At 41.9% G+C, this 24,177-nt stretch overlaps 1 protein-coding gene across 2 annotated transcripts; it reads left to right on the top strand.

Moving 5' to 3' along the window:
- Positions 1-192: 192 nt before the first annotated feature.
- Positions 193-13,897, top strand: asb4 (ankyrin repeat and SOCS box containing 4). 2 transcript variants are annotated; one of them, XM_052093286.1, is made up of 5 exons: positions 193-533; positions 1,800-2,099; positions 8,168-8,655; positions 11,319-11,432; positions 12,769-13,897. In XM_052093286.1, the coding sequence occupies exons 1-5, from the start codon at positions 314-316 to the stop codon at positions 12,955-12,957; spliced, it is 1,311 nt and encodes a 436-aa protein (XP_051949246.1). In that variant the 5' UTR covers positions 193-313; the 3' UTR covers positions 12,958-13,897. The 2 variants fall into 2 exon arrangements, with proteins under 2 accessions (XP_051949246.1, XP_051949247.1); XM_052093287.1 differs by lacking the exon at positions 11,319-11,432.
- Positions 13,898-24,177: the final 10,280 nt, after the last annotated feature.

Genomic DNA, 24,177 nt, shown 5'->3' with positions numbered 1-24,177 from the left:
ATTTACAAACCTTTTTATCATATTTTACAAACAGAGAAAATTCCAGAATCTTTCTGTCGTTTATTTGATGACAGTGTTTTTATTGTATTTTTTTGAAAAGGTAAGCTTCTATAGTTTTCCCATCTGGTGCCTTGACCCCTTTCCCTCAGTTATAAATATCCACTGATGTCAGTACTCCGATTTTGTTTCACACTTCCAAACACTACTGTCCCACCGGAATTTACTAGAGAACTTTCCGGACTCACTTAAAATTACGGAAAGGAACCTTCGGGCGCAAATTAATCGGTGCGCCGTTTATTTATATGTGTGAGATATGAGCGGGCCGCGAGCAGTTCTCGGTTTACAGCAGGAAGATAACGACCAGGCTTTGTCACGGCAGCAGGCAGGAACCCGACTGAAGGCACGCTTTCTGGAAGCACTTAAGCGCAACGATGCAGCCGAGGTGACAAAAATACTTCGCACCACCAACATTGACATAGACACTGTGTTGGACGTGGAGGACTGCGATAAGGTCCTTGCCTCATATAAAAAAGGTAACTTAAGATGAGAAAATACCATCACATTTTTGAGAAGGAATGATTACATGACTATGTGCTGCAGTTACTGATCTAGCCACAGGGTGCCGCCAGACTGCAAGTTAACACATACAAATGTGTCTGAAATAACCTTCAATGAAGCACACTGAAAAAACTAGGGTCATTGGTTTGAAATGTCAGGCAGTGGCAACAGTTTGCTCTCTTGCCCTTTCAATGGGTTTGAATTTATTTGTCATCTTATTACTCAGATGTCCTTAGAGAATAAAAATATCCGTGTCAAAAACGGCCATAATAATATTATATATTAAAATAATTTCCTCCTTCAATTAGTTGTTTTTTAACCAACATCAGTACTGATCATAACTACCAAAATTCATTCATTTTCAGGATTTTAACCCTTTAAATGCCAGTTTGTTTACATAATGCCACTGTTGGTTTTTAAACACACACATACACACACATTCTCAATACACACATACAAAACACACTCTGACATCCATACCAACACACCCACACAATTTTAGCTGCATCATTTATTCATTTGGCCTGCAGTGCTCTATAATACAGCAAACAGAAAATAAGAATAAAGCATGTATTTGCTCCATAGACTAAACATGGGGAACAATGGCGCCATCTGGTGGAAAATATTTGTAAATAAATAATTTGAAGCCAGGGTTTCGGTGTAAACAAATCATAGAAGTCATGATTTTATGCTTTAATGGCACTGGGATCAAATATTGCAGTTTTAATTGGTTTAATACACACAGTGTTTTAGAGAATCTGTGAAAGCTAATATAAGAAAGTCTATGAATTAGAAACCACATGTCTGAGGTTGAAAGATCAAATTACCTAAAAATAAACCCACACCTTTGGCAAAATGCATGCGGTTGGCAATAACACAGCCAAAATGATCGAAAAAACAAAAGGAAAAAGACCCTAGGGTCGCACAAAGGTTAAGTTAGTTTGATGAATTGTTGACCAGCTAAGGAACTATACTATCCCTTATACATTTATATAAATTTACCCCTAAAACCTTGATGAAAAAAGCTAATGCCCATGTTATTTGTCATTTATGTATAGACATAAACTATATTATAATTATTAAATGAAATAGTTCCACATGTTCAACATACAAAATAGAACTAAACCATGGGTGCCGTTGTCAATGTACTGTATCACATATTTCATACCTTCCCATTTTCTGTGATTAAGATTTTTCCCCAGGCTGTATGACTGCTTTAATTAATGCATTTTTTTCAACAGGTTACTGGTTACCGAGTTACAAGTTGGAGTCATCCTGGGCAATGGGTCTTCACGTGTGTATGATGTACAATGCATTGGAGAGTGCTACAGTCCTTCTGCAGAATGGGGCAGCGGTCAACAGGAAACCGAACGGGAAGACCCCTTTACATGTGGCCTGTACGGTATCTAATGTTGACTGTGTGGGGCTTCTGCTGGAATGGAGAGCTCGGATCAACAGTATGTCCCTTAGTGGACATACCCCTTTACACTACTGTGTTACGCCAGAGTCACTGGACTGCGCCAAACTCCTTATTCTCAAAGGTCTGCAAATGTAAAGTCATGATTGTACATCTAAGTCCTGTGAACTCCCAAAAAGAGTGTTTAAAAATTAAGGAATAGTTCACCCAAAATTAAAATTCTGTCATCATTTATTTACCCTAATGCTGTTCCAATCCCATATGACTTGAAACTCAAAAGGAGATGCTTTGAAGAATGTCCATGCTGTCTTTTTTCCATATAACAGAAGCATACAGTGACCAGGCAAAAACAACAAAAAAGCCCTATAAAGTCACCATAAAAGTATTGTGCAGTCATTTGAACAGTGGCGAATTCTCAGGGCCAGCAAAGCCTTCTCTGCAGGCCTAGCATGCCAAATAAATAAATATTTTTCATCCTTTCATTCTCTTGGACCTTTTTGCCTATGTATTTTTAATCGCTTTGCACTCTTAATTAATCTACAAACAAATAGAGAAAAATTAAATGTCTGAATTTATTCCTTGATGCTCACAAGCGAAGTGTGACAACTTTATATTGTATCTTTATATTTGTTCTTGGTGGGCGTGATCTCTTTAGGATATGTTCCGGTTTAGGCATTCTAGCTGGCCTTGAGTGATGCAATCATGCTGTAAGTGACGTAATTTGAATGCGAAGAGCGCGAGATTTTCATTACTGCCACTATTGCCATTGAGAAAGAGATCCTTAAGGATTTAAAACACGAGCTGTTCTGCATAACCGTGTGATTGCTTAATTTATAAAACAGGAAATGAGGGCTGATTTTCACTTCCAGTAAATTGGTAAGTACTTTTTGGATTGTTATAGCAACATCAGGAGTTTTCTTAGTGGAAATTAGGCTGCTTGAACATTCAGTGTCGGATGAAGTTTTGAAAAGTAGTGCTGCGTTCTATTAAACTCGGAAAGTCGGATTTTACAACTTCCTACTAGGAAAAGTGCAATGGAATGGATCCTGAAGGCAGAATTACAACTTGTAGGCTCGTGCAGAAATCCTCAACTCCGATTTCGCCGAGATGCAGGTGCATGTTGACACTCAGAGTATACAAAGTAAGCGATAAACATTCACTTTATTAAATAATATCGTTCCACATTACATGATATTAAAGCTTGTTGAACAAACGCCTGCTGAAACAGGTGTATGTATAATCTCTTTTGATAATCGTAAACCTTACAAATAATAGCGCTGCAGTATTGTTTATCAGTTGGGTTGCTAGGAGACATCCCTAATGAAAGTCAAACCCCTGCTAATCTAACGGGAGTGGGGAATGGAATGCATTTATGGTTGGAGATATCAAGTAGGAATATCCTCATCCAACTTGAATGGAACGCAGCATAATCGTGTACCCTTACGAAAACAAAATGTCTTGCAAGCAACATTTAAATCGCTAATATTATTAGATAGATTGTTCCAGGTATTATAGACCTCCTTGGTAGATTCATATGAAAAATTATGATATTTGAATGTCTGTTCGGAGACATTAATTTCACAAAACAGTCATGCTGCAGTTAAAATTAGGCTTGCTTGAGCATTAAGTGTTGTTTCAAGTTCTGGCTTTTGTGCGTGGACGTGTTTTTAAAATGTCAATTGGTATTACTAGTTAGCTGCGTCATAATGTATGATGCCCAAAGGCATAGGGTGTCTTATTCATTGTGAAACTCTGTTTTCTTAATGGCATGAATCATACTGAAAGCCTAGACTGTAAATGCACGACCCGCCACTGCTTTTGAAGCATAACCATATGATAGCTTTATGTGAGGAAAAGGCCTGAAATTCACTTAAATTGCTCTCAAATCTCAATTGTGGTTGCACATTTTCAAACAAGTACAAATATGGGTTTGGAACGATATGAAAATGAATAACTGATGACAGAATTTTCATTTTGAGGGAATCATTTAGACTTCTTAACTTATTTATACATTTATTTATACACTTATTTCATCTTAGAATTTAGCTTTTACATAAGCATAGTAATCTATCATGTTAACTTGTAACATCCTTGTTACATGTATGGATTCTAAAAATTTTGAATCTTTAATTTTCTAAGCTTCAACAACTACAAGTGATTTCAGATGTGTTTGACTTTCTTTCCTCTACTGAACACAAAAAAATATTTTTGGAAGAATATTTAATCTCTGTAGTTCCATGCAAACCGTAAACAGTGACCAAAACTTTGAAGGTCCAAAAAGCAAATAAAGGCAGCATAAAAGTAATTTATAAGACTCCAGTGGTTAAATCCATGTCTTCAGAAGCAATATGATAGGTGTGGGTTAGAAACAGATAAATATTTATGCTCTTTTTTACTATAAATCTCCACTTTCAATTTTTATTTATTTATTAATTTATTTTTGGCGATTAGCATTTTACATGCATATTGCCACCTACTGGGCAGGGAAGAGAATTTATAGTAAAATATCGCTTCTGAAGATATGGAATAAACCACTAGAGTCATATGGATTACTTGTATGCTACATTTATGTCTTTTTTTGGAGCTTTAAAGTTCTGGCCACCATTTACTTGCATTTTATGGACCTACAGAGATATTCTTCTTAAAAACTTTGTTTGGGTTTTACAGAAGATAGAAAGTCATACACATCTGGGATGACATGAGGGTGAGTAAATGATGAGGGAATATACATACACTCACCTAAAGGATTATTAGGAACACCTGTTCAATTTCTCATTAATGCAATTATCTAATCAACCAATCACATGGCAGTTGCTTCAATGCATTTAGGGGTGTGGTCCTGGTCAAGACAATCTCCTGAACTCCAAACTGAATGTCAGAATGGGAAAGAAAGGTGATTTAAGCAATTTTGAGCGTGGCATGGTTGTTGGTGCCAGACGGGCCGGTCTGAGTATTTCACAATCTGCTCAGTTACTGGGATTTTCATGCACAACCATTTCTAGGGTTTACAAAGAATGGTGTGAAAAGGGAAAAACATCCAGTATGCGGCAGTCCTGTGGGCTGAAAATGCCTTGTTGATGCTAGAGGTCAGAGGAGAATGGGCCGACTGATTCAAGCTGATAGAAGAGCAACTTTGCCTGAAATAACCACTCGTTACAACCGAGGTATGCAGCAAAGCATTTGTGAAGCCACAACACGCACAACCTTGAGGCGGATGGGCTACAACAGCAGAAGACCCCACCGGGTACCACTCATCTCCACTACAAATAGGAAAAAGAGGCTACAATTTGCAAGAGCTCACCAAAATTGGACAGTTGAAGACTGGAAAAATGTTGCCTGGTCTGATGAGTCTCGATTTCTGTTGAGACATTCAGATGGTAGAGTCAGAATTTGGCGTAAACAGAATGAGAACATGGATCCAACATGCCTTGTTACCACTGTGCAGGCTGGTGGTGGTGGTGTAATGGTATGGGGGATGTTTTCTTGGCACACTTTAGGCCCCTTAGTGCCAGTTGGGCATCGTTTAAATGCCACGGCCTACCTGAGCATTGTTTATGACCATGTCCATCCCTTTATGGCCACCATGTACCCATCCTCTGACGGCTACTTCCAGCAGGATAATGCACCATGTCACAAAGCTGGTCTGTTTGTTCACTTGAGACATAAGAGGGTGATTTCAAAGCATTTTGAAAGTGACACACGTCCTTCTGCCAGTTGGTGGCGCTATAACTTTGACTCACAATAGTCACATCCATGCGGCCGGCCTCTTCCCGCGAACACACTGCTGAAGTTTCATCGATATCAGTTAATGTATGCAGAAGTTATAACACACTTCCTTGCTTTTATGCTAACTTTATGTGCTTTTTGGAGCTTCAAAGTTAATTTGCAATGTGTTCCACATTCAAACCAAAATATCTGACTTTCTGTTGGTCTGTTTGTTCACTTGAGACATAAGAGGGTGATTTCAAAGCTTTTTGAAAGTGACACACTTCCTTCTGCCTGTTGGTGGCGCTATAACTTTGACTCACAATAGTCACATCCATGCGACTGGCCTCTTCCCGCGAACACACTGCTGAAGTTTCATCGAGATCAGTTAATGTATGCAGAAGTTATAACACACTTCCTTGCTTTATACAACCTTTATGTGCTTTTTGGGGCTTCAAAGTTCATTTGCAATGTGTTCCACATTCAAACCAAAATATCTGACTTTCTGTTGGTCTGAGCTAATGACTGTAAATTGGAAAGCTGTCCGGCTCCCTCCCCCTCCCCTCCACACACACACACACACACACACACACAGGCAGGGGCACGCTGTCTGTCAGAGAGAGACATGGAGAGAAAAATTCCAAGAAATCCACATTCAAACCACAATATCTGACTTTCTGTTGGTCGGAGCTAATGACTGTAAATTAGAAAGTTGTTCGGCTTGACGAGAACAATATACACGCAGAGTTTTGTAACTGTAGATAGAACTAACTAAGTTATAACACACTTTATGTGTCCTTTTTTAGTCCTAAATCAATTTCCTCGCCACGGCCAAACCGTTCGAGCAATGTAGCATCCTCAACGTCTTGACTTCATGCCGACCGAGTTTGGTGGCGATTGGATTCATTCTCTAGGAGGAAAATATATATAATTCCAGAGCATGTCTTTCCAAACAACCCATAATAGCCGACTTCCTGTTGGGCTGGCGTAAAACTTAGAGCAAAACTTAATATGAAACTTACCGAGTTTCATATTATTACATGCAAGCTTGTTTGATATATGGACAAGTGTTCGAATCCCAATCCAGGGGGCGCTGTCGAGCCCCCCTGCCACGCCCGGGTACCATCTTCGGCCCGGCCCTGATGGCCGCGGGTTCTGACCCGTGTGCAAAGTTTCAAGAGTTTTCGAGCACGGTAAGGGCCCCAAAACCTTGAAAAACAAAAATAAAAGCATTCTCACTCAGCCAAATCATCCCCCTCCCCCCACAGACACAGAGAGACGTAGGGTCAGTGGGAGAGGCAGAGAAAATTCTCCAAAACATCCACATTCAAACCAAAATATCTGACTTTCTGTTGGTCTGAGCTAATGACTGTAAATTAGAAAGTTGTCCGGCTCGATGAGAACAATATAATTACTGAGTTTTGTGACTGTGGGTCAAAGTATAAAACCAACCCCCTCACGTTTGTCAAAAGGTGGCGCTACTGAGCCCCTGCACCACGCCCGTTTCTGAAACTTTGCACATGTCTACTGGCTAATAAATGTGATGTGTCTGTCGAGTTTCATGCAATTTCAAGAATGCTAAGAGTCTCAAAAGCATCAAAAAAGAATATTCGAGTTTGAAGCGTTGCCGCGGCAACAGTATCCAAGATATCAATAATCCTTTCACATGTCTACATCTGCCATGTGTTTACATTACACACCAAAAGTTTTAAGTAAATTGGGTAAAAATAAGAGGGTGATTTCAAAGCATTTTGAAAGTGAAACACTTCCTTCTGCCAGTTGGTGGCGCTATAACTTTGACTCACAATAGTCACATCCATGCGATCGGCCTGTTTCATCGAGATCAATTAATGTATGCAGAAGTTATAACACACTTCCTGTGTCTCTTTTCGCGGCATCATTTCGTTTCCTCGCCACGGCCAAACCGTTCGAGATATCAAAAGTCCGCCGGTAATTTTTCATCCTCAATGTCTTGACTTCATGCTGACCGAGTTTCGTGGTGATTCGTGGAATTCTCTAGGAGGAGTATTTCAAATTCCATTGCATGCGTTTTCCAAACAACCCTAAATAGACGATTTCCTGTTGGGCTGGGGTAAAAAGTAAAAGTATGAAGGATATATGAAACGATGAGATCTATATGTGTACCGAGTTTCATATTATTACATGCAAGCGTGTTTGATTTATGGACCAAGTTTTCGGACCCCGTTCCAGGGGGCGCTGTCGAGCCCCCCTGCCACGCCCGGTACCAGCTTCAGCCCGGCCCTAATGGCCGTGGGTTCTGACCCGTGTGCAAAGTTTCCAGAGTTTTCGAGCACGTTAAGAGCCCCAAAAGTGCCCGAATAGTCGTAAGAAAAATAATATTCTAACGAAATCAATAGGGCCTTGCCTTTTCAAGGCTTGGGCCCTAATTATAATAGCAGAAGCCATATGCAGTAAGATTAGATCAATGTCCATAATGACTCAATCCCATTTGATTTCTCACTGCAGGAGCAAACATCAATATGCCCAGTGAAGAGAACCAGGACACCCCTCTGCACACAGTGGCCCGTTTCGGTATCCCTGAGCTGGTGGCTTTCTACACTGCCAATGGAGCCGATGTCAATGCAGTCAACTCTCACCTGGAGACGGCCCTGATCACTGCTGCATTTTGGGCCATGGACATGCGCGAGCGGACCTACAGTTCAGACCACCATCTTGTGTGTCGGATCCTGCTGGACCACAACGCTAACCTACATTTATATGAAGAAGACAAGAAGACGGCCCTGCACAAGGCTTGCTGGAACTGTGACCATGTGCTTATACAGATGTTGCTGCAGGCCGGTGCTAACCCTCTAGATATGGATATCAATGGATGTGCAGCTATCCAGTATGTGTTGAAGGTGGCACAGCTCAGGCCGTGGGCTATTCCTGAACGCTGCTTTCAGCTGCTTCTCAACTACGGAGCAGCAAGAGTATATCCACCCCAATTCCATAAGGTATTAGAGCCTTATACCCGCAGGGGGGCGTGGGCGGGCCGTGGGGGCGTGTTTATAATTTTATTACCTTTGTTTTATAACAAATATTCAATCAACTATCATAAACTATGCATCATTTGATAGCTAAAACACTCAAAAATCACGTTCTGAACTTGTTTTTGCAATCAATACACCAGAGAGGAAAGGGTTAAATTAAATGCTGACAGACCGACCCTGAAAATATGAACAAAATGAACGGCAATACTCATCTTTCATCTCCTATGGTTCAGATCAGTTCGGACGAATCCAAGAAACACCAGCATACATTTCAATGTAAGGGTCTACTCTTCAAAATGCATCCCACTTTTTAATCCAAAACAACCAAAAAATAGGGAAAAAAACGAAATATCCTCCTCAGTTTTCATGAGCTTCCAGTTAGAGTAATCCATCATGTTCACTTTCAATGAAATATCGATTCTAATTTGTATACCAATGTTCAAAAACCATCTCTCCCCGTAGTTTGGACTGTTTCCGATAAAATGAGCCATTCCCTGTTTCTCTCCTTCAATCACAGGCTCTGTAATGACCAAAATATGAAGGGAGCGCAACAACAGGCTCGCGGGACCTGTCACTCTCGCACCTCGGTTTTTGACTGGATAAAAGCCACCCAATGTCTGGTCAGCAAAATTTTGATGGATGGGAGTATTAACCAACTAAAACACGATTGCAGTGATTGACAGTTTGCTTAGTTTACCTCAGAAGATCTGTCTAATACATAGGTCTAATACAAGTGCGTCCACTCGTGCGCTCTTCGTCATTTTACGCATAGCGCGCACAGTTTTTACCATTGTTTTGCTACGCGGAGCTCGTTTCAACGCTGGATTTATTCTAACATTATATCTAACAATCTACATCATGGATCGTCGACTGAAGAGGAGTTTTTGTGGTGTTGAGAGTGTTTTGGAGGAGGTAATGAGGAGTAGCGACGAAGAACAGCAGAAAGACGCAGAAACAGACATCTTAGACAGAGAGAGCACGGTGTCGAGTGTCGATTCGGCTGAAGAGGAGATGTTTCTCCATGGACTCGTTTCCGTATTAGATCGGTAAGTTGAAACACATCGTCTTGAGTTTTTATGTTTATGAAGTATTGGCAGTTTTTCTGTTCATATCATGTTTTTGATTATAAAATGACTAGCAAAGACACGAGGCTACACGAGTAGCTAGGTGATAGCTGTATATTATACATAAAGACATAATATTTATATCACACACACACATTATATTTATGATGCATATAATATAACAAAAATATCTTTATCTTTATCTTTCCTGTCTTTCAGTGGCTTTGGTTTCCAGTTGGTAACAAACCTTGTTAGTGACTGCCTTGGATCAACATAAATACTGTAAATACTGTAATTGCTTTTTTTTTTCTTTAGTAATTGGATATTTATTATAATTATCAGTTTATTGTAATTTATTTGTGTAAAAAACACTGTTGCAATTACAAATGTTGTTTTCTTTTTAATAATTTATTAATTAGTTGTAAAACGATCACTTTTGAAATGCATACATGAAGTGAGTTTTTTTTGTTTCACTGTTTTTGCTATCAGAATTGTTCAAAATAAAGAGTATTTTGTTAAAATGTTGTGCTGAAATCATTTTTTCTTGTGTGGTTTGATGAGCAGAACAGTTCTGAATTGATATACATGTATGTAGTATGTAGTGTTTACTCCTTATGTCATTTGGTTACCAGATGTCCATTTGGAGTCTCCAAATGGCCTTTTGGAAAGGACGCCTAGACTTTCCCTGAATAAAAGCTTACAGAAACTACATTTTTGGGAGTATCATCTTCAAATTTGAATCAGAACATGGTCAGACATTCAGTTTTATCTTTATGGTGTTTTCAGGCCTTTAACATAAAAGTCTGATACATTTTTCCCTAAATGAAGTTCATTCATAGAAATCGCGAGTCACTTTCATGTAAATTTGACCTTGTTTTACTCTGTTCCTATGCTACTTTTGAATTAATATGACTCTTGGGTAACAAAGTTTCAAGTGTCTAGTTTAAAAAAATATCAGAGTTATGAATGTGGACCATATGGTTTAGGAGCTACAGACATTTGTATTTGGGTATGTCATTTTCAGAAAATTCTCAAAAATAGGGGTGCTGGTTAAGAGGATTTTATGGCAATAAACTTATCAATTGATTTAGATGGGTTTCACTAGCTATACATATTACTGCAGAGTATGAACATATTAGCAGTCTTCACAATTAGCCATAGATAAACACACCCTTAAAGGATTAGCTCACCCAAAAATGAAAATTCTGTCATTATTTACTCACCATCACGTCATTCCAAAAGGCATGACTTTCTTTTTTCAGTGGAACACAAAAGATAAATCTTAACAGAATATCATACTGGCCACTCTTTTACACAAAAAGTGAATGATAATGTGGACTGAGGATCCAAAATGACAAAAAGCTCTATTGAAGCATCATAAAGATGGCCCATACAAAAATTCCCCTTTTGTATTTCATGGAAAGATGAAAGTCATACGGTTTGGAAAGACATGAGTGTGAGAAAATGACTAAATCTTTATTCCTTTAAGCTGTTGCCACTCACAGTATGTGCTAAAATATTCATGTTGTCATTATTTTACATGATTGTTGTTCTTTTAAGTAGGTGTTGCAGGGATGCTATGACTATCCCAGAGCAGTGGAGGTGATGGTGAATTCTTATGAACACATAAAGTACACAAAAAAATGGAGGGCTGCGGTTCCTGTAGCTGTATATGAGGTCGGAAGCAAACTATTTTATACACAACAAATAATGGTATAAATTGTTAAACTGTTAGGGGTATAACAATAGAAATAAGAAATACAATAATACATTTAATGAGATTTAAGCTTAAAAATAAGTTTGGAGTGAAAGCTGCCAAAAGAACAAGACAAAAACATTCAACATACTTGGGTACATTTATCTTGTTTTTAAATTATGTATTTATTTGCAATATGTCATGCAGTTTTAGGGCAACACTGAAATATTCATGTTGTTTTTATGCATTTACAATTTATGCATTAACATTCAGACTGTGATTTCTGCAAAAATTAGAATTTTTGGATTCCAGAATATTCCGGGTATGTTAGTTTGTGGTTACAAAAATAACAAGAATGTTCTTAGAACATTAGGTATTGCTTACCAAAAAATATAGAAAAGGGAACCATATGCTAACTATATGGTAACATTCTGTTTGTTGGGTAATAACACACTACACACTAGAGGTCGACCGATAGTGTATTTTGCCAATACCGGGTGGTGAAAAAAGGTGATTACCGATTAATCGGCCAACGGATTTTAAAATTGATCTATAGAATGTAAGAAATTTAAAAAAAACATTTTTTTTACTATCACCAAGAGTCTGAAATTAATTAAATCCCAGATGCAGTTTATTGTGCAACCAAAATCCAAAACCAGAATAAAAAACAGAAAAAAGAAATAAATAATCAGATTTGGAGCATAACTGTAAACAATTCCGACAATACTCTATATTTAATTATTTACCTAATATAGATTTTATAGCCAATATATTCACCAGATTAAGGACTTTGTAAAAATATACTGCATTTATATTTCATCAGATTTGGTGTTTTATTATTATTCATAAGATATGAAGTTGGAGACACAATGTATGAGCTGATGGGGCACATTTCCAAATAGTCAAATATTTATTTTCATGCCCTCGCTTTAATTAATCAGAACACTGATTAACTAATCAAAATAACCAAGTTTGCATTGAAGTGATGATAAAAATATGGATAAATATTGTGAGTCAGTAATTGTTTTTATTTCACCTCTAAAGACAGCTGTTATACTCTATAACCAACTGTAGACTCCTCCAGTGGTGGCCACAGAGGAATAAAAAAACTACGGCAACTATTAGCATGGATTTGTGCGGATAACAGAGTCTTAAAAAGGCAACCATCGGCACTGATTAATCTGTAAAACCGATATATCGGTCTACCTCTACTACACACTGTTTAGTGAAAGAGCATAATCTACTAATACTGAAGTGAACAGATCTGTCAATTAATGAAGTGTCTAATTTTAAGCCTTGTTTCTTTTCTTCATTCAGCGGCATAGGAACTTCTATGACTCTTTGTTTGCCATCTGCACCAACAATCCACGCACTCTACAACATCTGTCCAGATGTGCAATACGTGCTGCAATGTCATATCGCTGTGAATTGGGTGTCCAACAACTCGTTCTTCCTCCATCAGTAAAAAAATACCTACTTTTGGAGCCTGTAGGTATCATATACTGATATTAAATATCTACACTACAGACATACAATACGACTGCTGCATAATCACCAACACACTTAGTGGAACGTCAAGTTTGCATGTCAGGCATTCCATATAATTCCAGTGTTAATGCAGACATGACATTATTTGTTGTTCATATGTTTCCAAATATGGCAAGCATGCTTACATTTTATTTCATTTTTTGCAAAGTTTTCTTTAAAATATTTATTTATTAAACCTTCACCAATGGGCAATGATGATGCTAATATATTATATGTCCTTTTCTAAATATAAAATACTTCCATGCATCACAAAAGGCAACAACATGATAGACCAACTGTGCTATGCTGTTATAAGTGTTCCCAGACCTTTTTATCAATTCTTTTCATGACCTTATCATGACCAGTAGTCTGAATACTTGATAAGGATTTTTCAAAGTCATTAATAGACAACGCACTCACAAGGAACAAATTCTGACCTGTAAATTATTTAAGAATGGAGTATAACTAGAAAAAGATTTGTCACAATAGAAACTTCCATGACCTTTCCTGGCCTAGAAATCACAATTTTAAAATTCTCTGATATTTTCTGGTTTTCCATGACCATGGTAACCTTATATAATTAAACTCAGGTTTGCAATTTGTTTGAAGGGGAAACGAACAATGGAAAAGTCCTATTTAGTTTAAGAGGATAATATCAGGGAGTAGCCTAGCAGCTCATTACAGATAGTTGAATAGGATGTGATGTCTAAGCCATTATTTCTTTTGTCAGAGGAAAAAATGAAGTGCTTATCAGTGATTAACCCGGAGTAATTATACAAGAGACAAAAATAATGGATAGCTCTCTTTAGAAGGTCCTTGTTGCTTTAGATCTTGCCTATTTAGTTTAAATAGCTATAAAAGTGTCTTTAATGGTAATTTGAGACTTTGAGGAATAAAATTATTAATAAAAGTTGTATGCTTGTTCTGAATAAATGTTCTTTTGATGCAGAATTCTGTGGACGACAGTTGAAATTTTTTTGTACCCAAGGGCCAAAATGGACCTCAAAGTGTAATTCTTGTACTACAGCCATGGCCAAAAGTATTGGCAGTGACATACATTTTGTGTTTTGCAAAGTTTGCTGCTTCAGTATTTGTAGATTATTTTTTCACATGTTTCTATGGTATACTGCAAAGTCCGTTCTTGACTTATTAGTGCTCGGAGTATTAGTGCCACTTGCCTTTTTAGGATTGACCGCAAGTTCTCTATGGGGTTAAAATCCAGGGAGTTGCCTGGCCACGGATCCAAAATTTCAATGTAATGATCTCCGAGCCACTTCATTATCACTCTTGACTTGTGACATGGTGCTCCATCATGCTGGAAAATGCACAGATCAACCAGTCGGAAGGGGGCTTCATCAACAGAAAATAACTTTGCACCGGTCTTCTACTGTCCAATCCTTGTACTTCCTGCAGAAATTCAGTCAGTCCTTGAGGTTTTTCTTGGAGAGAAAAAGTTTTCGCCTCACTGTGCGTGCAGATGCACTCACACCAACCTGCTGCCAATATTGAGCAAGCTCTGCACTGGTGGTGACATAATTCTGTAGCTGACACCTCAAGAGGAGATGGTCCTGCCGCTTGCTGGACATTCTGGGACGTCCTCAAGCCTTCTTCACTGCAGTTGAACCTCTCTCCTTGAAGTTCTTGATCCGGTAAATGGTTCTTTCAGGTGCAATATTCTTTGCAGCAATTTCCTTGCATGCGAGGCCATTTTGTTGCAAAACGATGATGGCTGCATGTCTTTCTTTAGAGGTAACCATTGCTAACAAGAACACAATGATTGGAAGCACTTCTTCCCTCCTTTTATAGCAATCAGTCTACTCTTATAATCCAATCAGAATGATAGAGTGATTTCATCTGACTAGTACACGTTCACACTTTCCCAAGTGCTGCTAATATGATTAGTGAAATGATGTTAGCTGGTCATTTTGTGTCAGGGCCTAAAAACAGTGAAATTTGGGTTTTTGTGATGGTAAATTTTTTGGCATATTAAGCTTTTTGGAATTATTTAAAATGCATCTGATCGCACAATAATTTAGAAACAATGTGAATCAACACCACAGCTACTGAACAGCATACTTTGCGAAATTCCACATTTATTTCACTGCCAATACTTTTGGCCATGGCTGTACTTTACCAACCCAAGCTCTAAAAATGCATTGCAATGTGTCTGTTCTCATTTGTCCAGGGACATTGCTAAACCTTATTCTTTGCAAATGTCAGATACTGACTTTAAGATCATTCTATTATTCTAAGTATGCAGAGATAGATCCGCCTGTTGTGCTTTTTCTGTGCTAATCTTTAAGGAAAATCTGCAGGATTCTACAGAATGAATGAAAACATGGTAAACAAATTGTGTAGCTGCAAAAAAAAAAAAAAAGAGCAAAGAATAATTCTTATGTATTTATTTTTTTTGCCTTAAGAGCCATGAATGCATCAACACATGCACTGATGCATACTGTATGAATGAGCTCACAAGGGCTGGCCCATAGGGATTTATACAATTTTATGAATGACAGGTGTTCCAATCTGCAGAATTTGCAGAGATTTATGCAGAGTTTTGTGTGTGTATTTTCTACAGTATGTAGGCCTATTTATTAACAAATCTATGTTAGTCCTTTCAGCCTTTTTGATATCATGCTTTAGCAGTCACTGACCTCAGCAAAGCACATGGTAAACTCTTTTTGATACATTATAAATGTCTTTTAATTTTAGTTAACACTGATTTGATATTGCTTTTCCCTTGCAGCTCTTAAGCAAGAGTGATGTATATTGTTGTGTTGCATGTGAATTTGGGGGAGTGTCTGCACTTCCTCCCTCTCTGTCCCTCTCACAATGTCATATGGAAGCAATGATACCTCTTTCTAGAAGACAGCCTGTTTCCACTCATTCTCTAAAAAGGAAAGGAGATAAAACAGAGAAACAGCCACCAACATGTCAATTATATCCCTGCGATAGTATAGAGAGACTTTCAATGTTTGGCCTTGCTTTGTATGAGATGAAAGTACTTAAAGGTGGAAATCTTATAAACAATCTGCAATGCAGAGCAACAAGTGGGTACAGTTGTTATTGACATTAGGGACTAACGGTTGTGTGGCATTACATTGGGGACATTGTGTGGGTGACTGACAAGTCAGGTGGTGCAGCTATAGATCCTAAAATAGAGCAATGTGTTTCAAAGGGGGCGGGGCTCTGGTGTCAGAGCCACAAATACAAGTGTGATCAGGAGAGATTGGTAGAAGTGGAAAAAAATAAATTAAGACAGATCATTTTATTCCAGGCCTGTGGCTACAGTCCAGCAGTAAACAGAGGCTCTGTTCCAGGGTCCTTGCCCTCAAGTAAGAATGTACACGCTCCCATAAGCCATTGGTGTGTGAATGTGAGTGTGGATGGGTGATTGGGACACAGCGTAAAACGCTTTGGTAACCTCTAAAGTTAATAAAAAAGCGCTATATAAGTGCAGACCATTTACCATAAGATTTGTATAAATAAGATATCCCAGGCTACATGACTAAGATCACAGAACGTTTTAATTGTGAAACACTTATTCAGAATAAGCCAACCAATTAGCAAGAATTCTTACGTATTTAATCAATTTAAACACCTTTAAAAAGGCTCATTTAAAAAAAACGTGGGGGAATTTCTGACCAATTCATTTCAATTGCTATTCCCACAATTTTCTGATTCCATGATATTTCCAGCTTTTCTACAACCATGGAAACCCTGTTCATTATTTATAGGTTAAGGTAAGGAAAACAACCAATTTATTGTGTGGTGTATGACAAAAACATTAACTGTGTCCAACATGGCACACTATACACTGTGCCACTTGGCTATCTATACATTTTCAAAGTATAGTATCCTCAATTTAAGTTTTTGAAGGTGCGTTCAAGTAATGACGAAATTATCATATTGATGAGTTAAATGCAAATGAACAGCACCACAAAGTTGTAATTACGAGTGGGAAACTCTGAATTTTCTTTGAGCCCCGACCTTCTGAGTTGGGGACGTGTCGATTTAAAGGTGCTGTAAGCAATTTTTGCTGTTCTAAATTGCACGAGACTGAGCCGTTGAATTGGCTACAACCCTCTTTCCAAAACATCTCCCTCCACAGACACAAAATGAGCTTTAATGAGGCAGACATGAGCAGAATCAAAAACAACAGCAGCAAAATTGCACCCTCAACTGACAACTGTTATGAACAACATTGCATAAAAATGCCATTAAGTCTCAATAATTTGCTGCAACTACAATACTATGAGAATGCGCAAAATGATTGACAGGCAGAAAAGAGTGTGGCCTGCGGACACATTTGTGTTTGCTGTTTACAGAGTCTAGTGCTGTCACAGAGACCAGTGAGATATCTCAACACTTATTTCATTTATATCTTTTAGGTAGTAAAGTAAAACATTTTTGCATACCTTCCCATTAAATATTTGCTTACAGTACCTTTAAGAATCATGGCTGAAGCAAATTATTATTGGTAATAATTCAGTTTTACTTTGGGATTTTGACTGTGCAGTTTAGTTTGGATACATTTTTTGTACTGTTAATGAAGAATAACAATAAATCCTGTTAGAAAATAAGGCTCATTAAGCTAGTTAATGCACGCCAATCATTTGCAACAAAACGTCTAGGTTACGTATGTAACCTCCGTTCCCCGATGGAGGGAACGAGACGTTGTGTCAGAGAAGCGACACTAGGGGGCTCTCTTGAGCGCCGATATTCACCTCTGAACTATGAAAAAAGGCCAATGAGAGTTGGCAACCAGTATTTGCATGTCCCGCCCCCGGACATACGGGTATTTAAGCGGCGCAAATACGGGAGTTCATTCAGGATTTTTCTGAGGAGCCGGAAATGGTCCAGCCACAACAGGTGCTCTGTGTGCGGTCCAGGTAAATACGTAAGGCACATACTGGACACAGCAGTGAAAGGGCTGGGTCTGCCTCCTCCCGGGTCAGCGCTTGCAGGTTCACCACCTGATCCCTGATGGGTGTGGTATGAACCTTGGGCACGTGGCCCGGTCGCGGTCTTAGGATCACAAAAGTGTCCGCTGGACCGAACTCCAGGCAAGCGTCGCTAACAGAGAACGCATGCAGGTCCCCGACCCTCTTGATGGAAGCGAGCGCGATCAGCAGGGCGGTCTTGAGAGAGAGGGCCCTGAGTCCAACTGAGTCAAGCGGCTCGAAGGGGGGTCTTCGAAGTCCCATAAGGACGACCGAGAGATCCCAGGAGGGAAACAGGTTAGGCCGGGAGGAGTCATCCTCCGGGCACCTTTTAGGAACCTGACGATTAAGTCGGTGCTTACCAAGAGACTTGCCGTCTACCGTGTCAGTGGTGGGCGCGATAGCGCAACATACACCTTGAGGGTGGAGGGGACAGCCTCCTCTCCAGCCTCTCCTGAAGAAACACGAGCACTGACCTAACTGCGCACTTCTGCGGGTCTTCGGCTCGGGAAGAACACCAGTCCACGAACAGACGCCACTTCAGGGCATAAAGATGCCTGGTCGAAGGGGCTCTGGCTTGGTTAATAGTGTCTATGACGGCCGAAGGTAGGCCGGCTAGATCCTCCGCATCCCGTCCAGGGACCAGACGTGGAGATTCCAGAGGTCTGGATGCGGATGCCAGAGCGTGCCCCGTCCCTGAGAAAGAAGGTCCTTCCTCAGGGGAATTCGCCAGGGAGGTGCTGTCATGAGGAGCGTGAGATCCGAAAACCACGTCCGGTTGGGCCAGTAGGGGGCCACCAGAGTGACTTGCTCCTTGTCCTCCCTGACCTTGCATAGCACCTGTGCAAGAAGGCTCACTGGGGGAAAAGCGTACTTGCGCAGCCCCGCGGGCCAGCTGTGCGCCAGAGCATCTGTCCCAAGGAGAGCATCTGTGAGGGCATACCAGAGCGGACAGTGGGAGGTTTCCTGGGAGGCAAACAGGTCTACCTGGGCCTTGCCGAACCTGTCCCAAATCAGCTGGACCGATTAGGGGTGGAGCCTCCACTCTCCGCCGGGCAAGTTTTGTCTTGACACAGCATCCGCTATCACATTGAGGTTGCCGGGGATGTGAGTGGCACGCAGTGACTCCAGTCGCTGCTGACTCCAAAGGAGGAGACGACGGGCGAGCTGTGACATGTGGAGGGAGCGTACTCCGCCTTGGCGGTTTATGTAGGCCACCACCGTGGTGCTGTCTGTCCTGACTAGGACATGCTTGCCACGAATCAACGGAAGAAATTTCTTCAGGGCAAGAAAAACGGCCAGCAGCTCTAGGCAGTTGATGTGCCAGCGCAGCGGGCCTCGGTTCCACCATTGCACACGGCGCCCCAACCCAATTTGGAGGCGTCGGTTGTAACCAGAACGCGACGGGACACCTGCTGCAAGGGTACTCCTGCCCGTAGAAAGCAGAGGTCTGTCCAGGGTTTGAAGGTTTGGCGGCAGGCGGGGGTAACTTCCACGCTGTGCGTGCCGTGGCGCCATGCTCGTCTCGGGACTCGAGTCTGGAGCCAATGCTGAAGTGGTCTCATATGCATCAACCCCAGTGGTGCGGCCGCCGCGGAGGATGCCATATGCCCCAGGAGCCGTTGGAAACGTTTCAAAGGGACCACGGTGCCTGGTTTGAAAGAAGCGAGGCATTCCAGCACTGACTGAGCACGCTCCTTGGAGAGTCTAACTCCAAACCGAGAAAAGAGATGCTCTGGACCGGGGCGAGCTTGCTCTTTTCCCAGTTGACCTGAAACCCTAAACGGCCGAGGTGCTCGAGCACCTGGTCTCTGTGTGCGTATAGTAATTCCTGCGAGGAGGCCAAAATGAGCCAATTGTCGAGGTAATTGAGTATGCATATGCCCGCTCCTCGTAGCGGGGCAAGAGCCGCCTCTGCGACCTTCGTGAAGACACGAGGGGACAGAGACAGGCCGAAGGGGAGGACCTTGTACTGATATGCCTGGCCGTCGAACGCGAACCGTAGAAAGGGTCGATGTCGAGGGCGAATTGAGACGTGGAAGTACGCGTCCTTCAGGTCTACCGCTGCGAACCAATCTAGATGCCGGACGCCAGATAGAATTTGTTTCTGGGTAAGCATTTTGAACGGGAGTTTGGACAAAGTCCGATTGAAAACTCGCAGGTCCAAGATCGGTCGTATGCCGCCGCCTTTCTTGGGTACAACGAAGTAAGGGCTGTAGAAACCCTTCTTTTCGGTCGGAGGGACAGGCTCTATCGCGTCCTTGATTAGAAGGGAGGCGATTTCCTCGCGCAGGGAGTGGGCATGTTCGCCGTGCACTGCGGAGGAACGAACGCCCACGAAGGGGGCGGAGACCTGGCAAACTGAATTGCGTAACCGAAGTCGGATGGTCCGGTGCAGCCACCGTGATGAGCTGGGCAGTGAAAGCCATGCCTCTAAGCTCCGTGCTAGGGGCACCAAGGGGACGAGTATTTTGGATGTACCCGGCGGGGCTTCGCAGCGGTGCGGAACAGGTAATGCGGCGTCGGGAGGCGCTGTGGCGTCCCGAGGCTCTGGTGCTGAGAATAAACTCAAAGCACTTACCTTGTTCCGTGCACCCGGCAGGGGGCGGGTTCGTGACTGAGGAGGAGGTATGATGCTGGCGTCCTCTGGACTCGTCTGAACCGGCCGGCCGGGGAACAGTCGTGGGGCTGAGGGCGGAAGCACCGCATCCTGGGCGCCGAGACTGTTGAGGCCTGAAAGCAAAGTGCCGTGAGAACGGCATTTGCGGGCCATGTGACCCAGAGGTAAAGGAATTAGCTCTTTTATTGAGAATTTGGGTACCGCAGCCCCCGTCAGGGCCCAGGTTGGGGCGGAGCAGAAGGTCTTCTGGCCGCGGCAAAGTCCTCAACGGTGTCGCCGAAGAGGCCGAACTGGGAGACAGGGGCGTTGAGGAAGCGAGTCTTGTCAGCTTCACGCATCTCAACCAAGTCCAGCCATTGCTGACGTTCCTGGACCACCAGAGTGGCCATCGCCTGCCCGAGTGCCTGCGCTGTGACTTTCGTCGCTCTCAGGGCGAGGTCGGTCGCTGAGCGCAGTTCCCGCAGCGTGTCGGGATCAGGGCCACCCCCGTGCATGTTGCGAATTGCCTTGGCTTGGTGGACCTGCAGGAGAGCCATGGCATGCAGGGCGGAAGCGGCGCTTCCAGTAGCGTTGTAGGCCTTCGCGGTGAGTGAGGATGTTGCTCTACAGGACCGGGAAGGGAGTACAGGGCGGCCCCGCCAGGTAGTAGTGCTTCCGGGACATAAGTGGAGCGCAACAGCTCTATCCACCTGGGGGATCTCCGTGTACCCGTGGCGCGCTCCGCCGTCGAGGGTGGCGAGGGCAGATGAGCAGGTGGCGGTGCGACGAGTGGACAGGGGTGCACTCCACGAAGACGTCAGCTCATCATGCACCTCCGGGAAGAAAGGAACCAGGGGGGGGGCGAGGCTGTGAGCGGCGCCCCACGCCCAAGAACCAATCGTCCAGCCGTGAAGGCTGTGGGGAGGATGGAGGGTTCCAATCCAGGCCCACGCTGTTGGCTGCCCAGGAAAGCATATCGGACATCTGTGCGTCGGCCTCCTCCTGGGCATGCAAGCCCGAAGGCGGCAGCCCAGAGGAGCCCTCAGCATCAGAGCCCTCCGATGTCGCGGCAAACTCATCTGCTTCCATCGCAAGAGGGTAGGCAGACTGGCTGTGAGGTAAGTTGCCGCCACCTCGAGCGGGGACGGGAGTCAACGAGCGTGCCGGGGCGCGGGTGGTCCGAGGGGGTGTACCCGGCGGAGCTGCACCCGCTGCCATCCCCGAATCGCCTCCATCGCCAGCCGCATCGTCCTCAATCCCGTGGGAAGAAGGAGCGACGCGGGGGGCGGCTGGAGTGGCTTGCTTACGGTTGTAAGCAAGCCGCGACCGCAATGTTGTCATGGTCATGTTCTCGCAATGAGAACATGAACAATCCACAAACGCAGCCTCAGTGTGATCACTGCCCAGACACACGAGACAACGCCTGTGGCCGTCGGAAGCGGAGAGTACTCTACCGCATCCAGGAACAACACAGGGGCGGAAAGGCATCTTTATAAAGATGCGTCCTTAAAAGGACGTTCAACGCCGCTGTGTTTTTTGCTCTTTTAGAGGAAATTACTCTTTTAAATAAAATCACTCTTTTATGAATGAAAGAACTCGTGAGAGATCTTTCTTATCTGCAACTGTCGATGCGCTCAGGGGCAGGAAGTGCACAGCCGTGCAAACAGGAGAAAGCCGCTGTTGTGCGCCGTAGAATCCAACAGCATGCAGCAGAGGATAGCAGGAACTCGGTGTGTAGAACGCAGCAGTCTGCAAATCGCACCATCGGCTCGAGTAATTTTCTGAATGAACTCCCGTATTTGTGCCGCTTAAATACCCATATGTCCGGGGGCGGGACATGCAAATACTGGTTGCCAACTCTCATTGGCCTTTTTTCATAGTTCAGAGGTGAATATCGGCACTCAAGAGAGCCCCCTAGTGTCGCTTCTCTGACACAACGTAGAGAGAGCGACAGAAGGGGAACTACATTTCCCATCACTGTGTAGCCACACAAGAATGATAAAATGGGTAGATAAAACATTAATTACACACATAATGTGTGGCTTTGCTCTTAATTAAAGAAATATACCGCAAAACAGGTTAGTTCTTTCTTGGAGGACTTGAACGCACCATCACTAAATCGAATCATTCACGGTTTTCAAGCCGAAGTGAAGTTTCAAACGCATGTGATGTGTTGCCGGTCGCTAGCTTTAGCATGTTAGCCAGCCTCGTCACATATCTTAATAATCAGTGTAGGGTGTAATATAATTACAAAGTAATTAGTTACTGTAATCTAATTTCTTTGTCAAAAAAGTAGTCTATTGCTTTACATTTTAAATTCTTGTAATCAGTTACTGACTTTCAATTAATATAATTACATTTAGGTTCATTGTAAGGTTATGTTTATTTCTAATATATTATTTATGTAGAATACATTAATTATGGTCCCGCAACAAGTCATTGTGAAGGAGAAATGTGAGGTGCTGCATGTATGACTTGTGTATAACAATGTATAAGGAAGAAATATAGACATTATTTTTAATTTGTAGAGCAGAAAATTGTTTTAGAAAGTAAATTAAATGTAAAGTAAATAGTAATGTGATTACTTTTCCAATTAAGTGATTAGTAGAGTAATCTTATTAAATTATAGGTAAATAATTAGTAATTTGTAGTGAATTACTATTTTTTTAAAGGTATTGTAAGTGATTTTTTTCATGGAAAAGTAGGCAAAAAAATGTCCTACCTTAAAGATATGAATGAAAATAATAAGCATTGTGAAATATCTCACCTGTGTCAGGGACAGCTCTATACTTTGTAAACTGCGAACAAAAATGTGTCCACGGGGTCTGAAGCTTTCTGCCTGACAATCCCTGGTTACACTTTATATTACAGTGTCCTTGTTATACATATTACATGTATTAACTATAGTAATAACAGTAAATTATGCATAATTACAAGCAACTAACCTTAATCGAAATCCTAAACTTATAGTAAGTACATGTTGTTAATTAATAATACTCAGTACTTACTTGTGTAATTACACTGCATCAAGGACACTGTAAAACAGGGGCGGACTGGGAACAGAAATCAACCCCTTTGGCATATCGTGGCACCGTTTTGTGGCCCGTGCTGCATAACCTGTCAGCCCATTTCAGCTTATCACGGCCATTTCACGGCTGAACCACCAGGAAAAGCCCCGGTTCTCCGATGGCCAATCCACCCCTGCTTTAAAATAAAGTGTAACCCAATCATTTTGCGTGTTCTCGTAGTATTATAGTTGCAGCAAATTATCAGGCTGGATGCCATTTTTATGCCATGTTGTTAATAACAGTTGTCAGTGGAGGGTACTATTTTGCTGTGGTTGTTTTTGACAAAAGTTTCTGCCCATGTTGTTCTCAATAAAGCTCATTTGGTATCTTTGGATTTTTGGTTTTGGAAAGAGGGGGTGTGGCTATCCAAGGGCTCAGTCTGAGGAAATTCTAGATTCTAGAATGTCTAAATTCGCTTATAGCACCTTTACGTAACCAACATGGTAATAATGTACATGTTCACTCAGCATGGTGTGATTGTAAAGCATTAAACTCACATTTGGAGAGTGCTGTCTTCACAGAGGTTTTGCTAGTTGTAACATCCATTAATTACAATTGTTTTGTCAGGTTGAAGAAGTACATCATCCAG

The sequence above is a fragment of the Xyrauchen texanus genome, chromosome 26 (genome assembly GCF_025860055.1).
Source record: "Xyrauchen texanus isolate HMW12.3.18 chromosome 26, RBS_HiC_50CHRs, whole genome shotgun sequence".
NCBI classification, from domain to species: Eukaryota; Metazoa; Chordata; class Actinopteri; order Cypriniformes; family Catostomidae; genus Xyrauchen; species Xyrauchen texanus.
The sequence above is the reverse complement of the archived record's forward strand: the minus strand, read 5'-3'. Positions and strand labels throughout refer to the sequence as shown.